The 12,307-nt window shown below is 36.9% G+C and overlaps 2 protein-coding genes across 3 annotated transcripts; both read left to right on the top strand.

The window, feature by feature from the left end:
* The first annotated feature begins 555 nt into the window (after positions 1–555).
* On the top strand, positions 556–9,442 carry erap1b (endoplasmic reticulum aminopeptidase 1b). 2 transcript variants are annotated; one of them, XM_055161319.1, is made up of 19 exons: positions 556–901; positions 1,185–1,699; positions 2,246–2,384; positions 2,480–2,614; positions 2,706–2,826; positions 3,031–3,185; positions 3,810–3,923; positions 3,998–4,129; positions 4,219–4,350; positions 4,430–4,513; positions 4,606–4,763; positions 4,944–5,023; positions 5,126–5,309; positions 5,395–5,551; positions 6,347–6,531; positions 7,301–7,462; positions 7,811–7,951; positions 8,064–8,145; positions 8,956–9,442. In XM_055161319.1, the coding sequence occupies exons 1-19, from the start codon at positions 899–901 to the stop codon at positions 9,124–9,126; spliced, it is 2,850 nt and encodes a 949-aa protein (XP_055017294.1). In that variant the 5' UTR covers positions 556–898; the 3' UTR covers positions 9,127–9,442. The 2 variants fall into 2 exon arrangements, with proteins under 2 accessions (XP_055017294.1, XP_020796766.2); XM_020941107.2 differs by having other exon boundaries at positions 1,182–1,699.
* A 534-nt stretch (positions 9,443–9,976) lies between these two features.
* si:dkey-283b1.6 (uncharacterized) lies at positions 9,977–11,985 on the top strand. The gene is made up of 4 exons (XM_055161322.1): positions 9,977–10,061; positions 10,846–10,923; positions 11,004–11,271; positions 11,502–11,985. The coding sequence occupies exons 2-4, from the start codon at positions 10,904–10,906 to the stop codon at positions 11,616–11,618; spliced, it is 405 nt and encodes a 134-aa protein (XP_055017297.1). The 5' UTR covers positions 9,977–10,061; positions 10,846–10,903; the 3' UTR covers positions 11,619–11,985.
* Positions 11,986–12,307: the final 322 nt, after the last annotated feature.

Below are 12,307 nucleotides of genomic sequence, written 5' to 3'. Positions count from 1 at the left end.
TCTGATTGTCTCATGGTGATGTTATTGTTTTGCCTGGGATGTTCCTCAGCCTGGCATTAAACTAATCTATCTTGTATTTATTCTATTACAAGAGAATTATTTCTCAAAACTACAACAAAAACTCATATTATTACTGTGAGTGGCCCCACATCCCCACAGATGACTCATAACTTGGCCTGGTGATGTGGCCTAGTTTGTTGTCGTGGAAAAGTTAAATTGTTATGTAGAAAATTACAGGAAAACATCTATATGGAGTCAAGTAGGTGGCAGACTTTCAGTCAGAAAAGTTACACAGTGCACTTGTTACAAAACTCTAATATTTTGTTGGCAAGTAAGTAATACAATAATCATTCTCGTGCATGGATCAATTATACAATCTAATCTATAACATGTAGTGTTACTGTTGCAGTTTTTATCTGAAGAAGCTGACTAAAAAAAAAAAAAAACAAAAAACAAAAAAAAAAACAATAGCTCCATCTTGCGGTCATAATTTGAATAGCTCGGACTCAAAGCCTCACTTCCTGATATCTACACTGTATTTCTCCTTCCTTGCGCATGCCGTTTTTACCTAGTCTGCTGCACAGTCTGTGATTAAGTATTAACCTTTTGTTTTCTCATGTTGTTAGCTATTTTATCGTACATAACAGCTATAAAAACTATGCGTAAGCAATTGGAGTCATGCATTTTAGCTCCAGTCCGTACTAGCTCTTCACGCAAACACTGTACCTGGATTGTTGCGTGCTCCGTATTTCGAGTAGCATATGCAACGATGATTTTAATAGATCCAAGTTTGGCTCTGATGATGTGACAGTTGGCTTTCCCTCCCACAATGCATCTCTTTCGGCTTGTTTCACTTTCAGTGTTGCTTTTGTGCTCGTACCTCTGAACCTGCAGTGACATGGTAAGTTAATTTCAAATAGTAACTATAAACTTACTATCTGATCACAAGGCTAATCCTAGTTTAGCCATATTGTTCACAACTTCTGAATGACAATTTTAGTGATTTGTCTACTTTAACTTCTTTCGACTTCAGATGAAATCGAAAGTGCGTTATTGCGGAAATACCCTACATTTTGTGATAGTAAACCTGCATCTATACGGCTGATTTTATGTGTCTAATACTCAGTTTGTCTGTTTTATTTAATCTTTCGATGTAACAAGTATGTTTTTTGTTCTTTTAGCAGGTGGGGATGTTACCTGTTGACACCATGTGGGCCACTACTGTCCTGTTGCTGGTATCTCTTTCTCTTTCTCTTTCATTTGGAGCACAACTTCCAGACCAAGGAGCTTCTAAGGATGCCCCTATTGCAACCAATGGCCGGCCGTTTCCCTGGACTACCATGAGACTTCCCACATCCGTCTTACCTATCCATTATGATCTGAGTATCCACCCCAACCTGACCACTTTAGACTTCACTGGGGTGGTCCGTATCCAGCTAGATGTCCGTGAAAATACTGATACAATAGTGTTACATGCCAAGCAGATGCAGGTGTCCAATGTGTTTCTAATAGGCCCCAATGGTGTTAAGCCTCTGGATGTTTTAGAGTATCCTCGATTCCACCAGCTGGCCCTCGTTTCTGACACAGTTTTGACCAAAGGTAGAAAGTATGAAGTTCATCTTGAGTTTGCGGCTAATCTGTCCGACAGCTTTCATGGGTTCTACAAGGGCAGCTATAAAACAAGCAGTGGGGAGGTCAGGTAAGAAATGAATACCAGTTAGACCAACTTTTTTTTTTTTTTTAACAAGATCTTAACAATGGTATCATAATTATGTGCTTAATTTTACAGATAACCAACCAAAACTTTAACATATACTTTTCTGGTTAATTAGATTCATACTTAGACAAACTACTGATCCACTAGGGAAATTATTTGGGCACAATAGCTCACACAAAACAGATAATAATTAATTCAAAATAAGTAGCAAAAATAGCAAGGACGTGTTGTCAAATAAGGTAAAATTATACAAATGCATATGTAAGTAAAATACATTATAGAAATATACTAATACATAGTACAGTATATCTATATCTGTGCTATAGACAACTCTAGAAGCTACTGTGACCTGCTGCAACTCTCTCAGGCATTCTTATTCTTAATGGCAGAATAAGAAAAAACTAAAACAACCTAAAGTCTACATATCATGATTTTAGTGAATATCTCTCAAACCTATTATCAATAAACAATTAAACATGTATTTCCATTTAACAACTTATGTTTTACAGTATGTCTTGATATTTCCAGAGTTCTGGCATCAACACAATTTGAAGCCACTTTTGCCAGAGGAGCATTTCCATGTTTTGACGAGCCTGCCTTCAAAGCCAATTTTACTATTCAAATTGTCCGGGAGCCACGCCACATAGCGGTATCCAACATGCCCAAGGTAAATAAGCGATATACAGTAAAACACTATAGAAGTTATGTGTAATTAGAGGCATATCTAGCAATAATTCATTCTTTTTTTTATGTTATATGCAGGTGAAAACAGTGGAGTTGGCTGGAGGTTTGCTTGAGGATCACTTTGACACCACAGTGAAAATGAGCACATACCTCGTAGCTTACATCGTGTGTGACTTCCTGTCTGTGAGCCGCACCACTCAACATGGTGTCAAGGTAATTAATAAGCTCCAATCTTATATTATTTTGAAGAATATTATAGTTTTCTCTGTTTGTATAGTATTTTATTTATTGTATTGTATTTTAGATTTCAGTCTATGCTGTGCCTGAGAAGATTGACCAGACGGCTTTTGCACTGAATGCTGCTGTCAAACTTCTGGACTTTTATGATGACTATTTTGACATTCCTTACCCACTGCCAAAACAGGGTCAGTACTGTGTTATTTTAATACAATATTAAGCAGTTTTGTTTTTTTTCTAACAAACCTATTCATCAGGCTAATAGTCCAACAGCTATTTCTGGCTATATATAAATATTTTTTTCTAATAATAATGATTTGACTTCTGAACAAAATATTTCTTATTTTTATTTTTTCTCCAAAAATTTTATTTTATTCACACATTTTTCTCAGATCTGGCTGCTATCCCTGACTTCCAGTCCGGTGCCATGGAGAACTGGGGCCTGACCACGTACAGAGAGACAGCCCTGTTGTTTGACCCAGAGAAGTCATCGGCTTCAGATAAACTGGGCATTACCAAAGTGATCGCACATGAACTGGCCCATCAGGTACCTTCACTGTGTTTTATGGTGTCTGACTTTATGCCTGTCACAATAATTACTATATCGACTTATCATTCAATATATGGAAGCTGGAACGATATATTTTTGGGCTCAGTTTTTATTGTGTTTTCATTCATCTTTGCAATAATGGGGAGCTTTTTGTAATATTTGTAAAACAAAAAGATTTGAGCTGTAGAGGGTTAAATAAGTGACTTCTATGGCTAATTATTATTATCAATTTATTCTGCTAATGGGCTATTGCAGCTCAGGCCTTCAGATGAGACTGTCTATTTAAATAATGGTTTACTGGGATTATCCTGTTGTATTGTTACTGTGTCAGAGGCATAAAGTAGTTTCAGTATTGTTGTTTTTTTTGTCATATTTCTTTGTAGCAGTATATTGTGTTTAAAAATTTGACACATGAATAAAATACGTGGTTTTGCTTTTAAAATAATACATTCCAAAACAGGGTGATTAAAATGTGTTCTCAGATACTAATTGATACTTAAACTTTTTGAACTCCTTTAAAATAGTATTGATACTGCTTAAAATATGATGTAAATAACTCATAATATGTTGTGTTAAAAAATATTTGATTCATTGATTATGATGTTGTTTCTCTGTGACCAGTGGTTTGGGAACTTGGTGACTATGGAGTGGTGGAATGATTTGTGGCTTAATGAGGGCTTTGCTAAATTCATGGAGTATATCTCAGTGGACATCACCTACCCTGAGCTACAAGTGGTAAGAGTAATCTTTATTAAAAATTTTAGTTGTATTTAAAGGTTCTTGTGAGCTTTAATATTTCTTTGTCTTAGGATGATTTCTTCTTGGGAAAGTGTTTTGAGGCAATGGAGGTGGACTCTCTGAGCTCATCCCACCCTGTGTCTACTCCAGTGGAAAACCCCACACAGATCCAGGAGATGTTTGATGATGTTTCCTATGATAAGGTACTAAGTAGTGGTTAAAGTTGTCAAAGAACGATGTATATATAACTGGATTTGGTGTGGTTAAACAGATTTGTTTTGTTGTGGTGTAGGGGGCATGCATTCTCAATATGCTGCAAGACTTCCTTTCTCCTGAAGCCTTTGAGATCGGCATCATTAGATACTTAAAGAAATACAGTTACCAAAACACAGTCAACAGTGATTTATGGGAAAGTCTCACTGACGTAAGTATGTGCCTCTATAGTCCATGAAATGAAAAGGTTTGATTTTAATTGTATTATTTTATTTTATGTTTCTTAAAAGATCTGCAACTCAGATGTTTTAGATCTGAGACAAACGAGACACAAGGAGTTCTGTTCAAAGAGCAAACTTCAGTCTGGAGCCTCAGTAAGTCCACAAAGCCACTGTATTGAAATATTTACCTACAAATGCTACATTCATGGTCTTTCTAATACTATATGTCTGTGTTTTTCATGTAGAAATGGTACTCAGGTGATGAGCTGGATGTTCGGGCCATCATGAACACATGGACGCTGCAGGAGGGCTTTCCTCTGGTCACTGTGGAGGTCAAAGGTCAGGAGGTTAGGCTCAGTCAAGAGCGTTACCTGAAAACCAATGACCCCTCACTCACAGAAGGGTAAGATGTTGGATTGTATTTTTGGACTGAAACTAAATTGCATTTGTGTTATAGTTAGAACATGTAACGTATTAAACATTGTAGAGCCTTAGATTTGTGATATGGTTCAGACCTAAACATTACTAGCCTGTTGTTCTTTTGAAATATATATTTTTATCAAGGTTTATGACTTGTTTACAGATTTCTATGGCAAATCCCCTTGACCTACAAAACCAGTGCATCAAACACCATCCACCGCTTCCTGTTGAAGACTAAAACTGGCAAGTCTCTCAGTTTAAAGTTATTAGTCATTTTTATTATTTTTTTTTTTTTCTGGTGCATTCAGTTGCTCTGTTCTTCATACCTTAACCTATACATTGCAGATGTTCTGTACCTGCCTGAGGAAGTCAGCTGGGTCAAGTTCAATGTGGACATGAATGGATATTATATGGTGCACTACGCTGGTGACGGCTGGGACTCCATTATTAAACTGCTCCGGTACAATCACACAGCCCTGAGCAGCAACGACCGCGCAAGCCTCATTCAAAACATTTTCCAGCTTGTTAGGTAAATTTATGATCCTCTATATATTTCTTATAGTGGTGGTAATCCATGCTATTATTATCCTCTGCACTCTGTTGTGAATCTTCAGTATTGGGAAGGTGAAACTGGACCAGGCTCTGGAGCTGTCCCTGTACCTGTCCAAAGAGACTGAGATTATGGCAGTGACACAGGGACTTGGAGAACTTGTACCTCTCTACAAACTGATGGAGAAGCGAGACATGCCAGTTCTTGAAAACCAGATGAAGGTGCATAAAAATATTGTAGCATCTGGAAAAGCTTGGAAGCCAAATGTGTAAAGGAAAGTTCATTGTCACAACAATTGTGCTACAAATGATTTACTTAGTTCCTTGCATTGTTAACTCTCCCATCCTATCAAAGTTACAAGCTACATCTACTGTATCTGTGCACTCATCTGGCAAGTGTCCAAAAGCAATTTTATGAATGCAGCTACAGTATGCTAGAAAAGGTTTTGACATTGCCTCTAATACACAGTAGGGGTGACTATATGAACCACAGTATGTGTTAAAGGTCCTATATTACACAAAATTCACTCTTGTGAGCTTTAAACCATATTATAATGTTGTTACTTCATCAAAAACATATCTAGAGTTGTGTTTTGTTCACATATATTTGAGTAACTCTGTTATTAGTCTGCCTACATCTCCAAAGCTCAATAAGTAATAGTTTTCAAGTTAACAGCTACCTTTTACCTTTTGTTCAGTAGACACTGGCAAATCCAGGGCTGAAATGATCTAAATGATTCTAGTAAATGTGTATGGAGTTTAGAAGCACAGTAGAGCACTTCCTGTATTACCACATGTGTTGAGTGTTTTCTGTTTGAGAGAAGAATTCAGCCTAAATGTACAGGGTTAGTGTTGAACGTGTGAATGAAACAAAACACAACTGCAGGTATGTTTTTGATGAGGAAACTAAACTACACTGTGACATAGATTAGACAATAGTGTAATATGGGCCCTTTAAAAAGTGTGATTTTCTCTTGCAGTGACATGTATTTTTAACTGACTCTAACTCTTCCTCAGGACTACATAGTGGAGCTATTCCGGGGGCTGATTGACCGTCAGGAGTGGACCGACTCTGGGTCCGTGACCCAGCGCATGCTCCGGAGCTATCTGCTGCTATTTGCCTGTGTCAGAAACTACCTTCCCTGTGTAGAGAAGGCCACTCAGCTTTTCAACAGATGGAAGGAATCGGATGGAACAATGAGGTGTTGATTATTTAAATACAATTGAAGAGTTCAAAACAGATATTTTGTTTTTTAAAGGACCCAAATTACACTTTTCTGATCTATGTTATAATGTTGTTTCTTCATCACAAACATACCTGGAATTGTGTTTTGTTTCATTCACACATTTTTCACAAACAAACCCTGCATAGAGTTCTTCTGTCAAACTGAAAACACTCTGTTCCACTTAGTGATGTCATATGGTAATACAGCAAGTGTTACACTTTCACTGAAATCATTTGAATAATTTCCAAGCTGGAATCTTTTTCATTCAAAAGATAAAAGGTAGCTGTTAACTTGAAAACAACTGCTTCATGACATCACAAGGTGGAACAGAGGATTTTGAGCTTTGGAGATGCAAGCAGACTAATAACACAAGATTACTCAAACATGTGTAAATGAAACAAATGACAACTCCAGATATGTTTTTGATGAGGTGACAGCATTATAATATTGTTACAAGAGTCAATTTTGCGTAATGTAGGACATTTAACATGTCTTGTGTCTTTCTTGGTGATACCATCATCTACAAATATGATTTAATAACAGTATAGTTGACATAATTTTGAATAATATTTGCATTGCATTGAAATAGATTTGGCTTTTGACAACACTGCTAGATAAGTGACTTCATTTCTTTTTTTCTTTTTCTTTTTTCAAATATCTGTTTTTGGAAATGAACTCTTTAATTATTTACAAAAGTAATTACCACTGTGTGGCACTGTGAGGACTAATTTGACTTTTTTTTCAGTCTCCCAGTTGATGTCACGATGGCTGTATTTGTGATTGGGGCCCGAACACCAGAGGGATGGGATTTTCTGTTTGAAAAATATCGTCAATCAATGCAAATGTCCTTCAAGAGCCGAATGAAAACTGCCATGGCTATTAGCCCCCTGCAGGACAAACTCATATGGTGCGTGTGATTAAGTTGCACATGTAAGCAGCGACACAATACACACATTAGCAAACACTGACAAAAAAGTGTTAAGATTGGCTGAAAACTCACAAAATGCAATTAAACAACACATTTTCAGGAGCCTTGATCAATATGTGTTTTCATGTTTCCTGTTTAGATGAGAGTGACTAACTGAAAAACTGTTGGCTAATGCTGGCTACTTTGCGACTGTTATTTTATGTGTGAGACTTAACAGTTTAACAGTAAAAATTATCTCTTTCTGGTCAGATCGTGTTAAAATAAAGCTCAGATTAAGTCTAACTTGAGTAACAAAGTAGTGCTTCAATTGTATGCATGCATTTTCAGGATGCTGGAGCAGAGCCTTAATGGGGATGTGATGAAGACTCAGGACCTCCCAGATGTTTTGGTATCGATTGGCAGAAATCCTCTTGGCTACAAACTTGCCTGGGACTTCCTCCGGGCCAATTGGCACACACTTATCAAGAAGTTAGTCTAAAATCTCAATTGCCATCATTGCACTGATAAAATGAGAAGATGCTTGTTGAGAATGATGTATCTTGTATAAGTCCGATGTTTGTTTTTCTTTTATTCTGTGTAGATTTGACCTCGGGTCCAACACTGTGTCCTTTATGGTGAACGGAGTGACTAACCAGTACTCCACCAGAGAGAAGCTTGACGAGGTGAGTGAGTGCTGTATTTTACTGTTAAAGCTGGGTAACTGATGTTCATATTGTGAAAGGAAGAAGTTGAAGTTCTTGTTCATAGCTCTCACTCTGTATCACCGTATAATTGCTCATATAACCGCTTAATAACAGCTTTTTCAGATAGGAAAGTATAGCAGGGTGGACCAACATCCCACAGCCAATCAGCTCTCATCCCATATAGCAGTAATATGGGGATAAAACAATAAATAAAACTTTATGAGACAAGGTACTCTCTTCAAATGTAAATTCCTGTTTGCTGACCTACAAATAGATGTATCTAGGCCTGTGTCATGAAAATAAAATCATATATTAGACATAACATTATTTTATCATTTGTGAGTAGCCTCCTTTTTTTGTTTTGGGGTCAGCGGTTGTTATAACGGAGGTCTCGACTTAAAAAAAAAGTTTAGAATTGCTGTCGTATTTCGGGAAGTTTGAGATTGATAAAATGTTTTATAGTGAGATGCAGGTAGCATACGGAAGTCTGTTTTTTTTCCACAAAGTACTCATTTTACAGTACACTTTATGAGAGGAAACACAATAAACTAATTTATAAGAGAAAGTTTGTGTAATGTCGCTTTAACCCAAGGGCCAAATTCAGTTACACAGTAGTTTAGTTAGAACTTGGACCCATTGTTCATGGCTTTCAGCTTCCTGTTATATGTGGCATATAACAGCGATATGTGACTTAAATTGTTGATTGCTATGACAACAGCCCTCATGTTTTATCATTCGTAAACCCATGGATAGTTAGTTAATCTTGCCTGCTCCTCTCTTTGCGTTCAGGTGCGCAGCTTCTTTGACTCTCTGACTGAGGAGACTGGATCAGAGATGAGATGTATCCAGCAGGCCTATGAGACTATTGAGGATAATATTCGCTGGATGGACACTCACCTGCCTCTGCTACAGCACTGGCTCAACAAGCGCTCTGCAAAACTGGTACATGAGGACTTGTAATAGAGCAGAATGTCAAGCTTGCAATTAGAAACTTTTAATATTTTGTAGTGCATTGTATATATTCTAAAGGATGTACAGAGGAAATGTTTAGGTTAAATTTGCACTAAAAACAACAATAAAGTGATTCATATTGTTTAAAACCCAACCACATAAGATTTCAACCTAAAAGTGGGCAGAACTATAGATAACTCCTTCTGGTGGGTAGGTTTGTTTTAAGTAAAAAGAGGTTGGAATGGATTTTCTTCTTTGCACTGAGTGACGTTCCTATTTTTAATGTTTTTTGGAGTAAATAAAATGTGTCAGTGATTCCAACAAACCTGTCTTGTTTTAATTATTTAATACTTTACATAGTTTTCCTTTTATCTAAGAGTATTTTTAAAGTATACAACTATCCAACTTAAAACATTATTAATAGTACATTGTAGCATTACTAGGCCCATTTTCATTCACAATAGTAAAACTAGAGATCAATACAGTACTTAATGATTTCAGTGTTCTCAATGCACTTGTGAGTAATCTTTGTTAAACTCTCACCGCCCTGCTGTTGTTTAAGTGAAATTATCTCCTGATTCAGTCCTGAAGGAGGGACCTGTTTCTTTACAACGTACTGGTGGCCATAAATTCTTCCTCTGAACCTTGAGCACAAACTAATAAAACTCTGTCACAGCTTTGATATGAACTAACAGTTTTTTTTCCAGTTTTATATATATATATTTAAGTATTTTTCAAGTTACCTTTCGTTGAGTAATATCTATTAAAAATTAAATACAGTTGTTAGCATGTATATAATTTGTGTAGTACTGTAGCTGTCTTGGTCTTTATTGCACTCTATATAGGCTATCCCGTAAGCAGCACGCCCACTGTGGACCTGCCCTCTGCTCCATTGACATCATACTGGTCCAACTCATACACGAGGCCTACTGGAGTTTGGTAAGGTAGGTGCCTGATTTGTCATTTTTACCATTATTTCAAGTAGTTTTCGTTAACCTTTTATCTGGCTGAATGTCGGGTATTACATATTATAGGCTCTTTTTTATTTGTTCAGTGCGTATTTACTGACTGTGCTTCGGACATAACTGATTGGTTCAAAGGTGATTTCAGACCTATCTATGTCCTCTTTCAGTTCATGTTTGTTCTCAAAAGATTATACTAAATCAAGTGACTGTTTCTTTTACATTGATCTTGTCAAATGTAGTTTTAATCTACAAGTTATATTGTACTAGGTGTTAGTACTGCTCATTGTTTTATAAATACCACAACTACTACAAACAGCAAAGGTTACTTAAGTTGTATAGTATTGTAATTTACATTTGACTAATATAATACAGTCTCTTATGTTTGAACCACTGTGAAATATGTGTCTTCTAAGAAACGAATTGACCTAGTTGGGTAACAGCCACATTCACCTAAATCACTGTTGTTGTAAATTTAAGAATGGAAAGACAAGTCATTATTACTTATACCGTGCATTTCATACACAAGGTAACTTAATGTGCTTTACAAATAGGATTCAATTCATAATATTACAGCAAGACAAAGAGTCATATTGTCATGCCAATTACCACAAATTGAGGTTTATTTTATGATGTTATTAGTAGTTTTGAAAATGACTAAAGATCACTTCACACAATAACAACAAGGTACAAAATTATCCTTTTTCATTTAGTTTATGATACTGTGTTTGGACCATTCTTCTAACATTCGTTTTATATTGTTTAGCTTTGGCCTCTAATAGTACATTCAAAGAGTTTATTCCTTAAAACTACTAAGACGGTTGATGGATCTCCCTGCATTAGAGTAAGATTATTTTGTAATATTTCTTTTTAAACATGTCAAAATAGCCTAGAGTAACAATGTGTGTTTGTGATGTGACCCAGGATCTTCATGGCCGTGCTGGGCTTTGGTCTGACCATCATGTTCTGCACCACGTTCTGTCGCGCCTGCAGTCGTCTGAGAGAGGAGCAGATTGAGAGGGAGGCCTGGAGACGAACTGAGCACGATGGAAGACCACCCTCCATCTTTGTGATCCCCTTCCCCAGAAGTCTATCCCAGGAGAGTGAGGACATGGTCCACCGCCACAGCCAGGACTTCCCCCCACAGTACACCAACGGGGCCTTCTGTGAGCCCCCTCCAGCGTACAACGAGGTGAGGGGCACTCAGTATGGTTGCTAAGTGAGGCTTTGTGATGATAATATCCACAGGTATTGAATTAGTGTTTGTCCGCCAATCAGTAATAACATTGGGTTTATATTTATTTTTTATTTTCACAATATTTAATTAAAATTTTTATTGAACACAAATCAAATTTTCACCTTCTGAAATTATGCTGCCCAAACATTGTCATAACGTGATCACCTTTTCTGTGTATGTTACAGTTGGGTTTTAAACCGGATGACCTCCCCCCTGCGTACACAGAGTACAGTGTGCCAATGTATCCTATGCCCCCCGCCCCAGCAACAGTGGACCAAGCACATGGCCAGTCCCAGCCCTAAGAGCCCTGTCTGTCACAGGCCAGTCCCATTACTGAACTGCACATGTTTTCTACCTTTTATTGTGTCTGTGTTTTTTATGGTGAGCGCTCTGTGTATACTCCAGTTTAAACGCATCATGAGACCACATTCCCAGAAGTCACAGTGTCAGTAAAACACTTAAGATCCACAAAAGGATTTATTCCTCTTCTAATGTGACACTCATGACTCACGCCAGTGTGCTTATCTGCCCATCATATTCATAACACATTTTCAAAACATCACTGAAACTAGAACAACTCAGTTGTGTTTACAGACGCAATGGTGCCACCATGTGGCCACCTTTGCGGCACCTTATCCTTTATCCCTGTCAATGATGATTCTATGTGAAAGTTATTTTTAAATGCAGTATGTGATAATATATTTATTGATTATTCTTTACTGATTATGTTGTGTTTTATTTCAATTAGAACTATTAAGTATGTAACATTTACTAACTTTTTATATTTTCGCAATCTAATTTTGACCTTAGAATAGTACTTGTGAAAAGACAATGTGCATTTATGGTGCATTACCATAAGTAATAAAGTGAAATTGTAATAAACCATAATTACTTCTACACTGATGTCTGCGAAAGTAAATGCAGCCCGTTAAGACACATCATAGATATTACTGATTTCTATTTACTGTTTTACTACTACAATTAGTCTCTG

This window comes from Boleophthalmus pectinirostris, unplaced genomic scaffold (genome assembly GCF_026225935.1).
Source record: "Boleophthalmus pectinirostris isolate CB_2022bp ecotype Guang Dong unplaced genomic scaffold, ASM2622593v1 HiC_scaffold_4, whole genome shotgun sequence".
In the NCBI taxonomy this organism is placed as follows: domain Eukaryota; kingdom Metazoa; phylum Chordata; class Actinopteri; order Gobiiformes; family Gobiidae; genus Boleophthalmus; species Boleophthalmus pectinirostris.
The sequence above is the reverse complement of the archived record's forward strand: the minus strand, read 5'-3'. Positions and strand labels throughout refer to the sequence as shown.